This window comes from Leptodactylus fuscus, chromosome 7 (genome assembly GCF_031893055.1).
Source record: "Leptodactylus fuscus isolate aLepFus1 chromosome 7, aLepFus1.hap2, whole genome shotgun sequence".
Classification (NCBI taxonomy): domain Eukaryota; kingdom Metazoa; phylum Chordata; class Amphibia; order Anura; family Leptodactylidae; genus Leptodactylus; species Leptodactylus fuscus.
Genome location: NC_134271.1, coordinates 87,049,638 through 87,071,253, shown reverse-complemented (window position 1 = coordinate 87,071,253; position 21,616 = coordinate 87,049,638). Strand labels below are relative to the sequence as shown.

Sequence of the window (21,616 nt, the reverse complement as noted above, 5' to 3'; positions counted from 1 at the left end):
AATAAAAAACCTGCTCGTGTGAGCAACTAACTAAACAGAATTGATAACCTACCTATACGTGTGGCTTACTCACAGGTACACTAACAAAACAAGCATAATATAGTCTCACTGGACTCAGGGTTACAGGACAGAACCACACACCTCCTTTCTCTCCATGGAACTGCCATGAGCTACAGGCTCTGCAGCCTTTTTTCTGCCCAGTAATGAGCCAAGGATCTACACCTGGGCTGAGGCCTACTCCAGATCCGCCCTGGACCACACATATGTCAGGAACCTGAGGCTGATATATCTGGACTGCAGCACTCTGCCTGTCAACTTCTCACAACACCTTATTCATATAACGCGCATCTACGCGCGCGCAAAAAGACACGCGTAAAAAGACACGCGTTATACGAACAAGCCATTGAACTCAATGGCTAACTACATTTTACATGTGTATTTTTACATGTGTAAAATGGACAGAATACACAGAGTGTAGACAGAATACATGGAGCGTAAACTCCGTGTGAAGGGGCCCTTAGAATTTCTAAATGAATGAAATGGGGTGTGACTTCACAGGAAAGGGACATAGCATTTTCTTGACATAAACCAATCCAACCTGTAGGAGGTGAAAAGTTTATCATCAGGTACAATGAGCAATCTGGTGCATTTTAACCCCTTAATGACCAATGACGTACATGTACGTCATTGGTCGCAAGGGGCTGTATGGAGAAGGATCAGGAGCTAAGCCCTTTCCATACACAGCGGATACCGGCTATATAATACAGCCTGTACCTGACCACCCACATATGAATGCTCGGTTTGGCCGAGAACGATTTTGTGCCCAATTGGGTGATGGGAGAAGATGTTGACTTGTTGACTCTTCATCCTTCTACAGACTTGGAATTGTGTAAAACTGCCGCTGTGTTTTGAATGCTGCTAACAGCCGCTATCACTGCTGACATTGATTGCAGCTGTTAACACTTTAAATGCCAAGGTTAAATACAACCATGGCATTTAAAGGGCGCAGGCATGTTGTCGCCCTCTGGAATATCATTGGAGGGCGGTGTTTGGTTGCCATGACAGCCAGGAGTCTATTGTCATTATCATAGTTGCCATAGGCAGCGAGTAATAGAAGGCAATGGATTCTACTATATCCTGCAATGCATTAGAATTGCAGTGTTTTGTATCAATGATCAGACCCCTTAGGATTCAATATCCCTAGGGGTCTAAAAGTTACGCAAAAAGAAAAAAGTTTTCAAAAGTATAAAACAAAAAACAAAATAAAACAAAAATTCAAATCCCCGTTTCTCTAGATCACATATAAAAATAAACAATTAGGCCGGGGTGTCACGTAAATGCAGCGTTTTACAGTACCTGCAAAGTGGATGGGATTCTGGCTAATCTGATCCTCACATTGCAGGAAATCTCAATTACAATAATGTCCTGACATTTATGTCCATAATTAGCATGTGATGATGCATCTTTAGCCAAGCAACGCTCCTAACCTACCTGGCATACAAGGCATAGAAAATATCTAAGATGAGGGCCCCACAGGACGAAAACGCTGTGTTTTTCCTGTGACAGAAAATCGCACGTGGGAAAAATCACAATGTTTTACAGTAAGGGCAAAGTGGATGGGATTGTAGTGAATCTCATGCTCACTTTGCAGTACAAACCATGGTGCGGAGACGCCATGTTTTCCAAAACCAGTGCAGTTTTGGAAATTGCCGCATGTCAATTATACCTATGGAAACATCGGCGGTTTCCCTATAGATATAATTGGAACAGAAAGTCCGGAGGAAAACTTTAGAACTTTCTGTCTAAAGCGATGTGGGAAGAACCACGATGCGTTGTCGCTGTGGTATTTCCTGTAGCGCTTTTTTTCCTCATCCCATGGGGCCTTAGCCTAAAATAGTCAATAAATGTGTGATGCTTATATGCACATTGCACCAAAATTCTGGTGTATTTTCATTAGTAAATCTGCCAGACTATGTTTACCACTATACCATGCTACTTTTTTTTGGCGGGGGGATGTCAATTCCAACTGATGTCTATATAGAAAGGTAATATTGTTACCATAGATGTATATTATACTGATTATTTTTGTTCTTCTCTATCAGGAGGAGGTTATATATTGGATACCATGTTCACACTGTGTGCTTTTTTTGTGCTGTTCCTGGGTGTGGTCCACTGTCAATTCCCCAGGTCATGTACCACGAGTGGAGCACTTCGGTCAAAAACATGCTGCCCACTATGGAAAGATGGCAGCCCATGTGGATCACAATCTGGACGTGGCCAGTGCATGAATGGTGTAGTCTTTAAAGCACTGGCTGCCGGGCAAGTTCGCCAGTTTTACGATGATCGCTTGAACTGGCCTCGCTTTTATTATGACAGAGCTTGTAAATGCTTTGGAAACTACAGCGGCTACAACTGTGGCCAGTGCAAATACGGTTACTATGGAGACAACTGCGATCGCCAAAAGACTGTGGTCCGGAAAGAAATCCGTCAGCTTTCTCTCCTGGAAAGGAAGAGATTCTTCAGTTACTTGGCTTTGGCCAAAACCACTAGAAGTGCAGATTTTGTGATTCTGTCCACTGGAAACAGACACCACCAGAACACCTACCGCTTTGTGGATGCCTCCATCTATGATGTCTTTGCTTGGATACATTATTACTCCATGAAGCCCATTCTAATCAATGGCACGTTTGATTCTAACACTAACTATGCCCATCAGGGTCCTGTATTCCCTGGTTGGCATCGTCTAGCTCTCCTGTTCATTGAGAGGCAAATTCAGCTTTTGACAGGAGATGAAGACTTTGCTATCCCTTATTATGACTGGAGAGGAGAAAAGAACTGCTCCATCTGCACCAATGAATTCTTTGGAGAGAGTAATGAACAAGGCTTCCTGGATGATGACTCCTTCTTTGCTTCTTGGAAAGTGAGTATCCAATAATGACAGAGTGGTAATCTTTTCTTGTGTCCTGTACTCCAGTGACCTCCAGAGCTGCTTTCAAACTTCTGCTGGTTTGCTTTTAGCTATTCAAGTTCATGCGTAGTTGCTGCTTCTTGTTGGATTGATGTCTTTGTAAATAGGACTGCTACAAAGTCTGAAAAAGTGAAATAATGCCCAGTTCACATCTGCATTCAGTATTCCGTTCGGGGAGGCCACTTGGGGACCCTCCGAATGGAATACCAAATGCATTGAAAAGCGGTGAGCCTATGAAAGCAAACGGACCCCATAGACTACAGTGGGGCCCGTGTGTTTTCCGTGCGGTGAGAGAAAAGTACTTCAAGAACTGCTTTCCTCTCCGCATGACTCATATGGACACCTCGCGGAAAACACATGGACCTCATCATAGTCTATGGGGTCCGTGTGCTTTCATTGCTCACCCCTTGTCAATGCATTCGGTATTCCGTTCGGGGAGTCTGAACCAGGCCTTAGGGGTATTATTAATTAGCACAATATAAATAAAGAAAAAGATTGCAAAATAAATGTTGATTCAGAGTAAATCAGTCATTTTCTTAGGGTTCACGAACGTGCATAGAATATTTCACAATTCATAGCCATAGCCAGAGCAAAGCAAACATTATACTCAGAGACTGAGTATATACCACAGCTTTAGAACCCCCCTTTCTTATCTTTAATACCCTGGTGCCCCCCAAAATTGTAGTAAGGCTAATCCTGTATTCCTCTACATCAGTCTATTTGTAGCGGGTTTGATTATAGTGACGCATACTGCCAAACAGCTGGTGATGAATGCCAGATGGAGAAACTCCACAGAAAGCCGGGTGTAGATCCCCGGGTGAAAAGTCTCCCCTCCTTCCAAGATGTGGAAGACACCCTCAAATGGAGAGATTTCGACAGACCCCCATACAATGTTTCATCCCAGAAGAACTTCCGCAATGCTTTAGAAGGTAAGTCATTGCCTGTTACAATAGTAGGTCCAAAGTTGTCAGAACTTGCTCTTCGGTATGGGATAGATCTGTGCATTGATGTAAATTCCATTTTAAGAATTTGCATTTGGGAGCAGTTTTCTGTTTACCTCCATGTGACCCTGAATTGGGAACTGGAAGCCTAGACTTATGGTGCTGTTTGTTATGCTTCCTCCACACCAGTGCTGCAAAAGCAGGGGCAACTTACCAGTCTCTATAGCATATTGAAAATAGCAGCAAGAAACTGAACTCTTTGGTCCAATGTAAGTTTGTATGTGATTGTGCTCAAAGATCCTGGACATTAGTTTGTTCCAGAGCCCGTCTGCCACGTCCTGTCTTTTATGTGGCATTGGGCTTCCTGGACCTCCAGAACCCAGTGTCACTGTTCCCTTACAACCAATCTCCAATATATATGGCTTTAATGTGACATCCAGGGCTTATCATATATTAAATTTGCTGACTGACTGGTGTTTGATCTATTTTTTAGGATTCTTGAGACCATCGGATGGAATAACACTGGAACGTAATATGCACAACTCGGTACACATTTACCTTGGAGGAACAATGTCTCAAGTCCCCATCTCCAGCAATGACCCCATTTTCTTGGTCCATCACGCCTTTGTTGACAAGTAAGTTTACACAAATCTGTAGTGGCAGTAGCCATATTAGTTATTCAAATTTCCCAAAAACAGATACAGGGACAATGCTGAAACACTTATTTTTCGTTGGTTTCTCTACAAAATATGCAGCATTGTAACTGTTCATTGTTTGCCTGTCTACTGTGGTTACATACAGTGCTTAAATTGGGAAAACTTTTTAGGGGGAACTCTGGAATAATTAAACCTCATCACCATCCCCCGAGGACCCCGACCGATTGTCCCCCCTGCACACAGTATTATGTCCCATGGTGGCCCCTGCACACAGTATTATACCTCATACTGGCCCCTGCACATAGTATTATGCCCCATAGTGGCCCATGCACATAGTATTATGCCCCATAGTGGCCCATGCACACAGTATTATGCTGTATAGTGGGCCCATAGTGGCCATTGCACAAAGTATTATGCCCAATAGTGGCCGTTGCACAATACTATGCCCCATTGTGGACCACCCATGTACAATTGTCATACTCCTGGGTCTTTTCAGACCCCATAGTATAATAATCGGAGACCCAGGGGAGCAAAAAAACATTTAAAAAATGTTATTTACCTCTCCTGAACTCCAGCGCATTCCCGGCTGACCTCGGTCATTTCAATGATGAAAGAGACGTCACTAGAGCCGGGTTTGCATCTTGACGCATAAGGACACAGGCCTGTCCAATGTGATGGGTAAGTAACACTGTTTTTTATGTTCCTTCACCTCTCCTAGCCTTCCGATCATTATACTCTTTTCAGACCTCCAAGTATATTGATAGCAGTGTTTGTGGGATTGTTTATACCGCTGAAAGATCGTGTGAGTTCTGGCACGTTCCAGCCCAATTTAAGCACTGATTACATAGAAAAAAATACACTTTTTGATGATGAAGTTCTGCTTTCACAGCTGCAGCATGTTATTGTACACTATCTACCAATAAGTATTTGGACACCTATGCACATACAAATGAAGATATCTGTGGTCGTGATGTACGCCACGCCTTCCGCCGTTGAATATCGCATTAGTCGCATGCAAGATGCCACAAAGTGCAGAGTTGTCCAAATTCGAGGAAGGTGTAATTGTGGGGTACCACAGAAATGGTCGATCCTTAAGGGACATAGCAAGTAAACTGAATTAACAGTGGCCTATGTGATTACGAAGTGGAAGGTGAACAGCGATTGTCGGAATGTGCCCCGAGTCAGCAGACCCCTGAAAATGCAGGTGAAAGAACTTACCTGTCTTCTCCAAGCCGAATGGAATAAAATGCCACTAAATAAATGTTATTTTGTATTCTACCGCAGGTGTCCAAATACTTATTGGTAGACAGTAGAGATGAGCGAACAGTGTTCTATCGAACTCATGTTCGATCGGATATTAGGCTGTTCGGCATGTTCGAATCGAATCGAACACCGCGTGGTAAAGTGCGCCATTACTCGATTCCCCTCCCACCTTCCCTGGCGCCTTTTTTGCTCCAATAACAGCGCAGGGTAGGTGGGACAGGAACTACGACACCGGTGACGTTGAGAAAAGTAGGCAAAACCCATTGGCTGCCGAAAACATGTGACCTCTAATTTAAAAGAACAGCGCCGCCCAGCTTCGCGTCATTCTGAGCTTGCAATTCACCGGGGACGGAGGTTTCCGTCCAGTTAGCTAGGGGTTAGATTCTGGGTAGGCAGGGACAGGCTAGATAGGAAGGAGAAGACAACCACAACAGCTCTTGTAAGAGCTAAATTCCAGGGAGAAGCTTGTCAGTGTAACGTGGCACTGACGGGCTCAATCGCCGCAACCCAGCTTTCCCAGGATCCTGAATGGAATACACTGTCAGTGTATTCCCGTATACCCGATATGTACCCCCGATACCCGTTCCAACGGTGTGCCCCCCCACCTTCACCCCAGAAATACCCTGCAAGTCCCCTAGCAATAGAATTGGGGCTATATACACCCACAATTTTTACTACTGGTATACAGTGCCATTGTCTGACTGGGAATTCAAAGAATATATTGGGGTTATAAATACCCTCATTTCTTGCTACTGCCATATAGTGCCAGTTTCTGACTGGTAATTCAAAGAATATATTGGGGTTACGTGCACCCACAATTTTTACTACTGGTATACAGTGCCATTGTCTGACTGGGAATTCAAAGAATATATTGGGGTTATAAATACCCTCATTTCTTGCTACTGCCATATAGTGCCAGTTTCTGACTGGCAATTCAAAGAATATATTGGGGTTACGTGCACCCACAATTTTTACTACTGGTATACAGTGCCATTGTCTGACTGGGAATTCAAAGAATATATTGGGGTTATAAATACCCTCATTTCTTGCTACTGCCATATAGTGCCAGTTTCTGACTGGTAATTCAAAGAATATATTGGGGTTACGTGCACCCACAATTTTTACTACTGGTATACAGTGCCATTGTCTGACTGGGAATTCAAAGAATATATTGGGGTTATAAATACCCTCATTTCTTGCTACTGCCATATAGTGCCAGTTTCTGACTGGGAATTCAAAGAATATATTGGGGTTACGTGCACCCACAATTTTTACTACTGGTATACAGTGCCATTGTCTGACTGGGAATTCAAAGAATATATTGGGGTTATAAATACCCTCATTTCTTGCTACTGCCATATAGTGCCAGTTTCTGACTGGTAATTCAAAGAATATATTGGGGTTACGTGCACCCACAATTTTTACTACTGGTATACAGTGCCATTGTCTGACTGGGAATTCAAAGAATATATTGGGGTTATAAATACCCTCATTTCTTGCTACTGCCATATAGTGCCAGTTTCTGACTGGTAATTCAAAGAATATATTGGGGTTACGTGCACCCACAATTTTTACTACTGGTATACAGTGCCATTGTCTGACTGGGAATTCAAAGAATATATTGGGGTTATAAATACCCTCATTTCTTGCTACTGCCATATAGTGCCAGTTTCTGACTGGTAATTCAAAGAATATATTGGGGTTACGTGCACCCACAATTTTTACTACTGGTATACAGTGCCATTGTCTGACTGGGAATTCAAAGAATATATTGGGGTTATAAATACCCTCATTTCTTGCTACTGCCATATAGTGCCAGTTTCTGACTGGTAATTCAAAGAATATATTGGGGTTACGTGCACCCACAATTTTTACTACTGGTATACAGTGCCATTGTCTGACTGGGAATTCAAAGAATATATTGGGGTTATAAATACCCTCATTTCTTGCTACTGCCATATAGTGCCAGTTTCTGACTGGTAATTCAAAGAATATATTGGGGTTACGTGCACCCACAATTTTTACTACTGGTATACAGTGCCATTGTCTGACTGGGAATTCAAAGAATATATTGGGGTTATAAATACCCTCATTTCTTGCTACTGCCATATAGTGCCAGTTTCTGACTGGTAATTCAAAGAATATATTGGGGTTATGTGCACCCACAATTTTTACTACTGGTATACAGTGCCATTGTCTGACTGGGAATTCAAAGAATATATTGGGGTTATAAATACCCTCATTTCTTGCTACTGCCATATAGTGCCAGTTTCTGACTGGTAATTCAAAGAATATATTGGGGTTACGTGCACCCACAATTTTTACTACTGGTATACAGTGCCATTGTCTGACTGGGAATTCAAAGAATATATTGGGGTTATAAATACCCTCATTTCTTGCTACTGCCATATAGTGCCAGTTTCTGACTGGTAATTCAAAGAATATATTGGGGTTACGTGCACCCATAATTTTTACTACTGGTATACAGTGCCATTGTCTGACTGGGAATTCAAAGAATATATTGGGAATACAAATACCCTCATTTCTTGCTACTGCCATATAGTGCCAGTTTCTGACTGGTAATTCAAAGAATATATTGGGGTTACGTGCACCCACAATTTTTACTACTGGTATACAGTGCCATTGTCTGACTGGGAATTCAAAGAATATATTGGGGTTATAAATACCCTCATTTCTTGCTACTGCCATATAGTGCCAGTTTCTGACTGGTAATTCAAAGAATATATTGGGGTTACGTGCACCCACAATTTTTACTACTGGTATACAGTGCCATTGTCTGACTGGGAATTCAAAGAATATATTGGGGTTATAAATACCCTCATTTCTTGCTACTGCCATATAGTGCCAGTTTCTGACTGGTAATTCAAAGAATATATTGGGGTTACGTGCACCCACAATTTTTACTACTGGTATACAGTGCCAATTTCTAACTAGGAATTCAAAATGCGCAAGGCTCCCGGAAAGGGACGTGGACGAGGCCGTGGGCGAGGTCGGGGGAATGGTTCTGGGGAGCAAGGTAGCAGTGAAGCCACAGGGCGTCCCGTGCCTACTCCTGTGGGGCAGCAAGCATTGCGCCACTCCACAGTGCCAGGGTTGCTTGCCACATTAACTAAACTGCAGGGTACAAACCTTAGTAGGCCCGAGAACCAGGAACAGGTCTTGCAATGGCTGTCAGAGAACGCTTACAGCACATTGTCCAGCAGCCAGTCAGACTCTGCCTCCTCTCCTCCTATTACCCAACAGTCTTGTCTTCCTTCCTCCCAAAATTCCGAAGCTTTACAGAACAATAACCCAAACTGTCCCTGCTCCCCAGAGCTGTTCTCCGCTCCTTTCATTGTCCCTCAACCTGCCTCTCCACGTCACGATTCCACGAACCTAACAGAGGAGCATCTGTGTCCAGATGCTCAAACACTAGAGTCTCCTCCATCTCCGTTCGATTTGGTGGTGGATGACCAGCAACCCACCCTCATCGACGATGATGTGACGCAGTTGCCGTCAGGGCATCCAGTTGACCGGCGCATTGTGCGGGAGGAGGAGATGAGACAGGAGTTGGAAGAGGAAGTGGTGGATGATGAGGACACTGACCCGACCTGGACAGGGGGGATGTCAAGCGGGGAAAGTAGTGTGGATGTTGAGGCAGGTGCAGCACCAAAAAGGGTAGCTAGAGGCAGAGGCAGAGGTCAGCAGCTTAGGCGAAGCCAGGCCACACCCGGAATCTCCCAAGATGTTCCAGTTCGTACCCAGCCCCGAAAAACTCCCACCTCGAGGGCACGTTTCTCGAAGGTGTGGAGTTTTTTCAAAGAATGCGCCGAGGACAGATATAGTGTTGTCTGCACAATTTGCCTCTCGAAATTGATTAGGGGCTCTGAGAAGAGCAACCTGTCCACCACTTCAATGCGCCGTCATTTGGAATCCAAGCACTGGAATCAGTGGCAGGCAGCAACGGCAGGACAAAGGCCGCCTGCCGTTCACGCCACTGCCACTGCCTCTGCCACTGCCTCTGCCTCTGCCACTGCCACTGCTGACTGTGCTGGCGATGCACTCCAGAGGACGAGCCAGGACACCACTTCATCTGCCTCCGCCACTTTGTTGACTTCTCCCTCATCCTCCCCTGTTCCTGTCTTATCTCCTTCTCCTGCACCATCAAAGGCACCATCAGGCGCTTCTTTACAACAACCCACCATCTCTCAGACATTGGAGCGGCGGCAGAAATACACTGCTAACCACCCACACGCGCAAGCCTTGAACGCCAACATCGCTAAACTGCTGGCCCAGGAGATGTTGGCGTTCCGGCTTGTTGAAACTCCCGCCTTCCTGGACCTGATGGCAACTGCCGTCACTACTTCTCCCGGTGTGCCGTCCCCGCCTTGCACCAGCACGTGTCACTCAACATCAGGCGGGCCCTTAGTTCCGCGCTTTGCACAAAGGTCCACTTGACCACCGACGCGTGGACAAGTGCATGCGGACAGGGACGCTACATTTCACTGACGGCACACTGGGTGAATGTAGTTGAGGCTGGGACTGCTTCCCAAACTGGCCCGGTGTACCTCGTCTCCCCGCCTAACATTCCTGGCAGGGACACGAGAAGAACACCCCCCTCCTCCTCCTCCTCTACCGCCTCCTCCTCCGCCACCGCCTCCTCCTCCGCCACCGCCTCCTCCTCCGCTGTTAGATTGACCCCAGCTACGAGTTGGAAACGTTGCAGCACTGGCGTTGGTAGACGTCAGCAGGCTGTGCTGAAGCTGATCAGCTTGGGGGACAGACAGCACACTGCCTCCGAGGTGAGGGATGCCCTCCTCGATGAGACGGCAATATGGTTTGAGCCGCTGCACCTGGGCCCAGGCATGGTCGTTTGTGATAACGGCCGGAACCTGGTAGCAGCTCTGGAGCTTGCTGGACTCCAACATGTTCCATGCCTGGCCCACGTCTTCAACCTAGTGGTGCAACGTTTCCTAAAGAGCTACCCCAATGTTCCAGAGCTACTGGTGAAAGTGCGGCGCATGTGCGCCCACTTTCGCAAGTCGACAGTAGCCGCTGCTAGCTTAAAATCTCTCCAGCAACGCCTGCATGTGCCACAACACCGGCTTTTGTGCGACGTCCCCACACGCTGGAACTCAACGTTTCAGATGTTGAATAGAGTGGTTGAGCAGTAGAGACCTTTGATGGAATACCAGCTACAAAACCCTAGGGTGCCACAAAGTCAGCTGCCTCAGTTTCACATCCATGAGTGGCCATGGATGAGAGACCTTTGTGACATCCTACGGGTCTTTGAAGAGTCCACAAGGAGGGTGAGCTCTGAGGATGCGATGGTGAGCCTTACAATCCTGCTCTTGTGTGTTCTGAGAGAATCCCTGATTGACATCAGGGATAACTCAGATCACACAGAGAAGTTAGGGATAGCATCCGATCCGTCACAGCTGGAGAGTAGGTCCACACATCTGTCCGCTTCACTGCGTTTAATGGAGGAGGAGGAGGAGGAGGAGGAAGAAGAGTTGTCCGATGATGTGATGGTGATACAGGAGGCTTCCGGGCAACTTCGAATCGTCCCATTGTTGCAGCGCGGATGGGTAGACATGGAGGATGAGGAGGAAATGGAGATTGAACTTTCCGGTGGGGCCAGAGGAGTCATGCCAACTAACACTGTGGCAGACATGGCTGAGTTCATGTTGGGGTGCTTTACAACCGACAAGCGTATTGTCAAAATCATGGAGGACAACCAGTACTGGATCTTTGCTATCCTTGACCCCCGGTATAAAAACAACATCTCGTCTTTTATTCCGGTAGAGGGGAGGGCCAATCGCATCAATGCTTGCCACAGGCAATTGGTGCAGAATATGATGGAGATGTTTCCAGCATGTGACGTTGGCGGCAGGGAGGGCAGTTCCTCCAGTAGGCAACCAAGTTCTCACCGGTCCACACAAACGAGGGGCACACTGTCTAAGGTCTGGGACACCTTGATGGCACCCCCTCGCCAAAGTGCCGCCACGGAGGGTCCTAGTGTCACCAGGCGTGAGAAGTATAGGCGCATGTTGCGGGAATACCTTTCCGACCACAGCCCTGTCCTCTCCGACCCCTCTGCGCCCTACACGTATTGGGTGTCGAAGTTGGACCTGTGGCTTGAACTTGCCCTATATGCCTTGGAGGTGCTGTCCTGTCCTGCTGCCAGCGTCCTATCTGAGAGGGTGTTCAGTGCAGCCGGTGGCATCATCACTGACAAGCGCACCCGTCTGTCAGCTGAGAGTGCCGACCGGCTCACTTTGATAAAAATGAACCACCACTGGGTAGAGCCGTCATTTTTGTGCCCACCTATGTAAAGCACCCCAACATGAAACTCCATGTCTGTACTCAACCTCTCCAATTCCTCTGCATCCTCATACTCATCCACCATAAGCGTTGCACAATTCTGCTAATACTAGGCTCCCTCCACCCTGATTTCCCCCAACTCTGCTGGTTAGAGGCTCCCTCCACCCTGATTTCCACCAACTCTGCTGGTTAGAGGCTCCCTCCACCATGAATTGGTCCAAACTGGGCTGTTTAGCGGCTCCCTCCACCATTATTTGGTCCAAACTGGGCTGGTTAGAGGCTCCCTCCACCATGAATTGGTCCAAACTGGGTTTTTTAGAGGCTCCCTCCACCATGAATTGGTCCAAACTTGGCTGTTTAGAGGCTCCCTCCACCATTAATTGGTCCAAACTGGGCTGGTTAGAGGCTCCCTCCACCATGAATTGGTCCAAACTGGGTTTTTTAGAGGCTCCCTCCACCATGAATTTGCCCAAACTGGGCTGTTTAGAGGCTCCCTCCACCATGAATTGGTCCAAACTGGGGTTTTTAGGGGCTCCCTCCACCATGAATTTCCCAAAACTTGGCTGTTTAGAGGCTCCCTCCACCATTAATTGGTCCAAACTGGGCTGGTTAGAGGCTCCCTCCACCATGAATTTGCCCAAACTGGGCTGTTTAGAGGCTCCCTCCACCATGAATTGGTCCAAACTGGGGTTTTTAGAGGCTCCCTCCACCATGAATTGGTCCAAACTTGGCTGTTTAGAGGCTCCCTCCACCATTAATTGGTCCAAACTGGGCTGGTTAGAGGCTCCCTCCACCATGAATTGGTCCAAACTGGGTTTTTTAGAGGCTCCCTCCACCATGAATTTGCCCAAACTGGGCTGTTTAGAGGCTCCCTCCACCATGAATTGGTCCAAACTGGGGTTTTTAGGGGCTCCCTCCACCATGAATTGGTCCAAACTGGGCTGTTTAGAGGCTCCCTCCACCATGAATTTGCCCAAACTGGGCTGTTTAGAGGCTCCCTCCACCATGAATTTGCCCAAACTGGGCTGGTTAGAGGCTCCCTCCACCATGAATTGGTCCAAGCTGGGTTTTTTAGAGGCTCCCTCCACCATGAATTGGTCCAAACTGGGGTTTTTAGGGGCTCCCTCCACCATGAATTTCCCAAAACTTGGCTGTTTAGAGGCTCCCTCCACCATTAATTGGTCCAAACTGGGCTGGTTAGAGGCTCCCTCCACCATGAATTTGCCCAAACTGGGCTGTTTAGAGGCTCCCTCCACCATGAATTGGTCCAAACTGGGGTTTTTAGGGGCTCCCTCCACCATGAATTTCCCAAAACTTGGCTGTTTAGAGGCTCCCTCCACTATTAATTGGTCCAAACTGGGCTGGTTAGAGGCTCCCTCCACCATGAATTTGCCCAAACTGGGCTGTTTAGAGGCTCCCTCCACCATGAATTGGTCCAAACTGGGTTTTTTAGAGGCTCCCTCCACCATGAATTGGTCCAAACTGGGCTGTTTAGAGGCTCCCTCCACCATGAATTTGCCCAAACTGGGCTGTTTAGAGGCTCCCTCCACCATGAATTTGCCCAAACTGGGCTGTTTAGAGGCTCCCTCCACCATGAATTTGCCCAAACTGGGCTGGTTAGAGGCTCCCTCCACCATGAATTGGTCCAAGCTGGGTTTTTTAGAGGCTCCCTCCACCATGAATTTGCCCAAACTGGGCTGGTTAGAGGCTCCCTCCACCATGAATTGGTCCAAACTGGGCTGGTTAGAGGCTCCCTCCACCATTAATTGGTCCAAACTGGGCTGGTTAGAGGCTCCCTCCACCATTAATTGGTCCAAACTGGGCTGGTTAGAGGCTCCCTCCACCATGAATTTGCCCAAACTGGGCTGTTTAGAGGCTCCCTCCACCATGAATTGGTCCAAACTGGGTTTTTTAGAGGCTCCCTCCACCATGAATTGGTCCAAACTTGGCTGTTTAGAGGCTCCCTCCACCATTAATTGGTCCAAACTGGGCTGGTTAGAGGCTCCCTCCACCATGAATTGGTCCAAACTGGGTTTTCTGGAGGCTCCCTCCACCATGAATTGGTCCAAACTGGGGGTTTTAGGGGCTCCCTCCACCATGAATTTCCCAAAACTTGGCTGTTTAGAGGCTCCCTCCACCATTAATTGGTCCAAACTGGGCTGGTTAGAGGCTCCCTCCACCATGAATTTGCCCAAACTGGGCTGTTTAGAGGCTCCCTCCACCATGAATTGGTCCAAACTGGGTTTTTTAGAGGCTCCCTCCACCATGAATTGGTCCAAACTGGGCTGTTTAGAGGCTCCCTCCACCATGAATTTGCCCAAACTGGGCTGGTTAGAGGCTCCCTCCACCATGAATTGGTCCAAGCTGGGTTTTTTAGAGGCTCCCTCCACCATGAATTTGCCCAAACTGGGCTGGTTAGAGGCTCCCTCCACCATGAATTTGCCCAAACTGGGCTGGTTAGAGGCTCCCTCCACCATGAATTGGTCCAAGCTGGGTTTTTTAGAGGCTCCCTCCACCATGAATTTGCCCAAACTGGGCTGGTTAGAGGCTCCCTCCACCATGAATTGGTCCAAACTGGGCTGGTCAGAGGCTCCCTCCACCATTAATTGGTCCAAACTGGGCTGTTTAGAGGCTCCCTCCACCATGAATTGGTCCAAACTGGGTTTTTTAGAGGCTCCCTCCACCATGAATTTGCCCAAACTGGGCTGTTTAGAGGCTCCCTCCACCATGAATTGGTCCAAACTGGGCTGGTTAGAGGCTCCCTCCACCATTAATTGGTCCAAACTGGGCTGTTTAGAGGCTCCCTCCACCATGAATTGGTCCAAACTGGGTTTTTTAGAGGCTCCCTCCACCATGAATTTGCCCAAACTGGGCTGGTTAGAGGCTCCCTCCACCATGAATTGGTCCAAACTGGGTTTTTTAGAGGCTCCCTCCACCATGAATTGGTCCAAACTGGGCTGTTTAGAGGCTCCCTCCACCATGAATTTGCCCAAACTGGGCTGTTTAGAGGCTCCCTCCACCATGAATTTGCCCAAACTGGGCTGGTTAGAGGCTCCCTCCACCATGAATTGGTCCAAGCTGGGTTTTTTAGAGGCTCCCTCCACCATGAATTTGCCCAAACTGGGCTGGTTAGAGGCTCCCTCCACCATGAATTGGTCCAAACTGGGCTGGTTAGAGGCTCCCTCCACCATTAATTGGTCCAAACTGGGCTGTTTAGAGGCTCCCTCCACCATGAATTTGCCCAAACTGGGCTGGTTAGAGGCTCCCTCCACCATGAATTGGTCCAAACTGGGCTGGTTAGAGGCTCCCTCCACCATGAATTTCCCAAAACTTGGCTGTTTAGAGGCTCCCTCCACCATGAATTTGCCCAAACTGGGCTGTTTAGAGGCTCCCTCCACCATGAATTGGTCCAAACTGGGTTTTTTAGAGGCTCCCTCCACCATGAATTGGTCCAAACTGGGCTGTTTAGAGGCTCCCTCCACCATGAATTTGCCCAAACTGGGCTGGTTAGAGGCTCCCTCCACCATGAATTGGTCCAAGCTGGGTTTTTTAGAGGCTCCCTCCACCATGAATTTGCCCAAACTGGGCTGGTTAGAGGCTCCCTCCACCATGAATTGGTCCAAACTGGGCTGTTTAGAGGCTCCCTCCACCATGAATTTGCCCAAACTGGGCTGGTTAGAGGCTCCCTCCACCATGAATTGGTCCAAACTGGGCTGGTTAGAGGCTCCCTCCACCATGAATTTCCCAAAACTTGGCTGTTTAGAGGCTCCCTCCACCATGAATTTGCCCAAACTGGGCTGTTTAGAGGCTCCCTCCACCATGAATTGGTCCAAACTGGGTTTTTTAGAGGCTCCCTCCACCATGAATTGGTCCAAACTGGGCTGTTTAGAGGCTCCCTCCACCATGAATTTGTCCAAACTGGGCTGGTTAGAGGCTCCCTCCACCATGAATTGGTCCAAGCTGGGTTTTTTAGAGGCTCCCTCCACCATGAATTTGCCCAAACTGGGCTGGTTAGAGGCTCCCTCCACCATGAATTTGCCCAAACTGGGCTGGTTAGAGGCTCCCTCCACCATGAATTGGTCCAAACTGGGCTGGTTAGAGGCTCCCTCCACCATTAATTGGTCCAAACTGGGCTGTTTAGAGGCTCCCTCCACCATGAATTGGTCCAAACTGGGCTGTTTAGAGGCTCCCTCCACCATGAATTGGTCCAAACTGGGCTGTTTAGAGGCTCCCTCCACCATGAATTGGTCCAAACTGGGTTTTTTAGAGGCTCCCTCCACCATGAATTGGTCCAAACTGGGGTTTTTAGAGGCTCCTTCCACCATGAATTGGTCCAAACTGGGGTTTTTAGAGGCTCCCTCCACCATGAATTTGCCCAAACTCTGCTGGTTAGAGGCTCAATCCACCCTGATTTTCAAAACAAATGTTGGTGCCAACCTCAACTTACTACAAGGGCCAAATTCACTGCTGGTGACAAGCTCTCCTCACTGCAAGTGCCAAATACACATGTTTCAAGGTGTTTTCCTACTGTCAGAGAGGTGGTATTGAGTGTGTAAAGTGTGTAGTTGTTAGGCTGTGATGTTGGGGTAATAGAGGGTCTTTGGTGTGTTAGATGCCCCCAGACATGCTTCCCCTGCTGTCCCAGTGTCATTCCAGAGGTGTTGGCATCATTTCCTGGGGTGTCATAGTGGACTTGGTGACCCTCCAGACACGGATTTGGGTTTCCCCCTTAACGAGTATCTGTTCCCCATAGACTATAATGGGGTTCGAAACCCATTCGAACACACGAACATTGAGCGGCTGTTTGAATCGAATTTCGAACCTCGAACATTTTAGTGTTCGCTCATCTCTAGTAGACAGTGTATAGCAGAGCTGACAGTGCTCATAGACATCAGCTCAACAGCGACAGAAATCCCTTATGCTAGGTTCACACTAACATTCAGGTTTCCATTCTTTGTATCCATTTGGAGACCTGAAATACAGAAACCCTATCCACTTAAAAAGTGGTTACACGCGGAATCCCATGGATCGCATAGACTATAATAGGGTCCACCAGATTTCTGCCCAATTTCTTCCAATTTTATACTGAAATCGCCAGAGTGAAAAGTCCCCAAACGTTAGTGTGAACCAAGCGTCACCCGCCCAAGCTTCCATTCATAGACAGCAACCATAGAGAGTGAGTATTTAAACGTATAGTATATTAGAAATTTGTAAACAGTTCATTATTAAGCTTGATACACATTATACTTATGTTTACTATATAAATCTCACATGTAATTTTTACCATGGTTGAATAAAATGTCACGCTCACCTTGCAGGATATTTGAAGAGTGGCTGAGGAGATATAACAGTACCCCACAGAACTACCCAGAAAATGATAAACTTGGACAAGGTCCCAATGAATGTGCCATCCCATACTTTCCATGTTACAGGAACAAGGATCTCATATGCAGGTCATCTAACATGGGATATACATTCTCAAATTATCAGGGAATGTAAAGTATCTCCCTTTGTATCAATGCCTTATTTTGCCTTATTGTATGTTTTGCAGCTGTGAGAAGGTAAAAGGCAAAGTTCTAGAGTCCTGCTATTTCAGCCACAGATTCCTGATTTATGTGTGGTCCAGTGTGGGTTTGGAATAGGTTTCAGCCCCAGGTGTGGGTCCTGAGGCTTGTTACTGGCCCATAAAAGGTTGCAGAGCCTGCACTTCAGGGCAGATCCTGGCAGAAAAGGAGGTGCCTGAGTCTGTCCTGACACTGAAAGCCTTGTGATACGGTACAGTGTTATTTTGGATGATTTGTGTGGCTGGTAGTACGCCACACATACAGTTAGTATATTTCTGTTTAGTTAGCGCTCAGACGAGCAGGATTTTGTTTGACGTTATTTTGCCTGAAGTTAAGGCTATATTTTATTTTTCTCATTTTTGTGCCTGATGTAAAGGTTTATTTATTTTGCTGTTTTTCGTAAATAAATCACTTTACTGTATATTTTATGTTCCTGTCTCTGACTGGTTGGGTCCGCACCACTGTTTCTACTGAGCTACCTTCCCCACACTGCACATTTATGTATCTTCCTTTCTGCTGTTCATTCATCTGAGAGTTGTAATATATTCTGTTTATGGTAGACTTATCTACCCGATCAGGAGTCTGGAAAGAAGTATTTTAAACCTTGTGGGAGTTTAACAAGAAGTAGTTACCCAAATTTTACAGAATTCTGATTGGTAAACAACCTTCTGTTACCAAAAAAGAATATAATGTTATGGTTACGACTCACCAGATCTTGCTGGAAGACTACGGAGTGTGAGATCCCGACTTTGGGACTTGCAAAGCTGTATGTTGAATGAGGAAGAAGAGGAAATGGGTGTCTTCACTACTCGGCTTCCATAAAACTTAACCTTTATTCCATACAAAAATTAAAAAATACAAAAGATGGTTCAAAAGAAATGAAAATACATTGTGGAAAGAAATTAAAAACCGCAACTAACGCGTTTCGGGTTATGTAATCCCTTAGTCGTAGCATTGCTGGAAGAAAATAAGCATATTTTCTTCCAGCAATGCTATGCGTTTCAGGATATGTAATCCCTTAGTCATAGCATTGCTGGAAGAAAATATGTTTATTTTCTTCCAGCATATTTTCTTCCAGCAATGCTACGACTAAGGGATTACATAACCCGAAACTCGTTAGTTGCGGTTTTTAATTTCTTTCCACAATGTATTTTCATTTCTTTTGAACCGTCTTTTGTATTTTTTAATTTTTGTATGGAATAAAGGTTAAGTTTTATGGAAGCCGAGTAGTGAAGACGCCCATTTCCTCTTCTTTCTCATTCAACCTTCTGTTACGCAGTGGCACATCCCCTGATATTGTACAACTAAATAATATGTGCAAGGTTTGCCAATAGGAACTCATCTGAGAATCATATTGTGTGGAAGTTGTAGCAAGCTGCATGATGATTGTCACCCAGCTGTCCCAGACTCCTGACTTTCAGATCTACCTGGCATTGATTCACGAGGGCTATATAACAGAGAAAAATTTTCAACCAGAAGAGGAAAACTAGTAGTAGTAAAAATGTGTACAGTTAAACTTGCAGGAGGTGCACAAACAAAGCAACAAGATCCACAAGTGTTGATCCTAGGCAATGTAATGCTACAATATTTATAAGTAAATAATATATGTGTATACAGTATACAGACCACATTATATGTAATCCCTTATCTACTTTGAACTATTGTTTTCTGGCGTCCATTTTTGACTTGTAACAACTGAAGATGGCCATATGATACAAGATTCTTCCATCCTGATGAGAGTTATAGTCACTGGACAATGAGAATCCAGGGATTAAATGGGGTAGATGAGGCTGCATTGTCCTGTTAGTGCTGCTTATGATCTCAGTCATGGCCAGCTCACAGATGGCTTTGATAATGGACTTTACCTTCTCGTTTGATTTGAGTGCACTTACATTAAGTAAATGAAGGGGCAATGCGCTATTAATTTTACCAAATAGCAGGTACGAGCGCTCCTTCTCCACAGGTCAGAGGTCATTGTAATCATCTTAATTGTGGTTTTATGGTTTCTAATTATCTCTAGTTGCATTGTATCCTTCCTGCTATATGCAGTTTTTGATGTACCCTAGTGGGTTCTCAATATCATATTGGTCCCGTTATTATTCCCCAGTAGTGCTATGAACCTAAGTAGGCCCCTTGGTATGATAAAAGAGTTCAGACTAAGGGTTAATCTCGCCTATTCTCCTTTGTGGGAGAAAAGACGTATTCAACACTCTTCTCCTAAAACTGGGGTACAGAGGAATATAAACCAGAGCCTCTATGGAGCTCTAACTGTACTATATCTATATACTGTAAAATATCCAATCTACAAAAAATAAAATAAAATCAGCAGCATAGCATATTTCTGAATGGGGGCTGTCCTCAGAACAATACCATATCTTGAAAAAACAGGCAGCACTCTAACTTCAAGAGTAATAAAAGAATGGTGTCCTTATTGACTCAAGCAGCGACGTTTCAGCTAAGCCATAGCAACTTTCTCATGCAGAAATACAATCTATATAGCAGATAGATCAATTTAATTTCAGTCTGCCATATAGTCCTAGGGTAACTTTCTGCCCCCCAACTACTCTTCCCACCCCCATCTATCCCCAGCAGAGTTCAAACTATTCTGGACGTTAATCAACATTGCAAAATGTTGTCAGGCTGCTGCTACCTTACTGCTATGTATATGTACATGATTGATATTGATTATATCATTTCTATGTAAATTACAAATATAACTTATTATACGCATCAAATTGTAAGCTAAACAAAATATTGCAAACTTCTTGTACTGTGAGACTTTGCATGCTATTCCATGTATTACTATTGTCCGATATCACAGAATACTAGCAAATTCTTCCAAAATATTCTGTGCTTCTGGGGAGGCCCCGGCACCTTACACATCTAACTGTCATCCATGAATCCCCATATGTTCCCATTCCACACCTAACAATACACTTGTCACATGCAGTCTTGCCCTCACTAAGGGTATGTTCACACAGAGTTTTTTGCAGGCGGATTTTGATGTGGAATCCGCCTCCAAAAAAGGCTCCCGCTAGCAGGAAAAAGAAGCGAGATGCCCCTTCTTTCCACGGATTCCATTCATTCGGGCCTAATCAGGAGCAGAATGCTGCGACTGAATGCTAGTGCACTGCATTAGCAACCTGTCGCTGCTAGCCGAATGGAGTTCACATGGCGGAATTTGGTTTCTGCCATGTGAACATAAGTGGACAGATCAAAAGAGCTGCACACTTCTCTCCTAAAATACTGAAAACAGTGGGGGAAGTTTGAGACTGGTGTCTCCGTCCTCCTAATAATTCTGCTGCACCAGATCTGAAATCTAGACCATTCAGAGACTGTCATGAATTTCAGATGTAACTCACGCCATTTTTCTAGTGTGAGTTATAGAAAATTTAATGGGTTGATATATCTCATTCCTGCCCTGCCCGCTTTCTTAAAACTAGCGAGTTGGGCACAGGAAGAGCAGTCACAATAATGGGCCATGCACCAAAGATGAGCCACATCTACAGCAGATTTCTTGCTTGGAAGGAACAGTAAATTGCCCCATTGTATCTACAGTTGCACCAACAGGTTATAATATTATTGTATGGAGCTTGTTATTGTGTGTCTCCTTCCTTGGGGACATCTCCTACAGGTAACAATATGAGAAAAGTAAATCATCAGTGAGGCTGTGACCTACAGTATTCATGAATGTCTACAATATTATAAATTGGTTTATGTAGTAGTCACCATGGAGAATCTACAAATCTGAAAGTACCAATACACTGTAGAGAGGCTTAGTATTTGGACGTGTTTAATGCTTGAATTGCACAAACTGCACGGCACATTTATATTAAATACATTTTTCATTCTAGCTTTGTCCTTTGATACTAAGAGCTAAACTAACACAATTTTCTAGAG

The 21,616-nt window shown here is 45.7% G+C and overlaps 1 protein-coding gene and 1 long non-coding RNA gene across 2 annotated transcripts; one reads left to right on the top strand and one right to left on the bottom strand.

The window, feature by feature from the left end:
* The first annotated feature begins 2,125 nt into the window (after window positions 1-2,125).
* LOC142212694 (tyrosinase-like) lies at window positions 2,126-17,651 on the top strand. Its single transcript, XM_075280680.1, has 4 exons — window positions 2,126-2,920; window positions 3,684-3,897; window positions 4,403-4,544; window positions 17,471-17,651. Exons 1-4 carry the CDS (start codon window positions 2,126-2,128, stop codon window positions 17,649-17,651), a joined length of 1,332 nt encoding a protein of 443 aa, XP_075136781.1.
* Window positions 3,032-19,467, bottom strand: LOC142212696 (uncharacterized). Its single transcript, XR_012717209.1, has 3 exons — window positions 19,369-19,467; window positions 4,468-4,560; window positions 3,032-3,089 (listed from the first exon to the last, which is right to left on the bottom strand). It is a non-coding gene; the product is annotated as an uncharacterized LOC142212696 (long non-coding RNA).
* Between the last annotated feature and the right edge of the window lie 2,149 nt (window positions 19,468-21,616).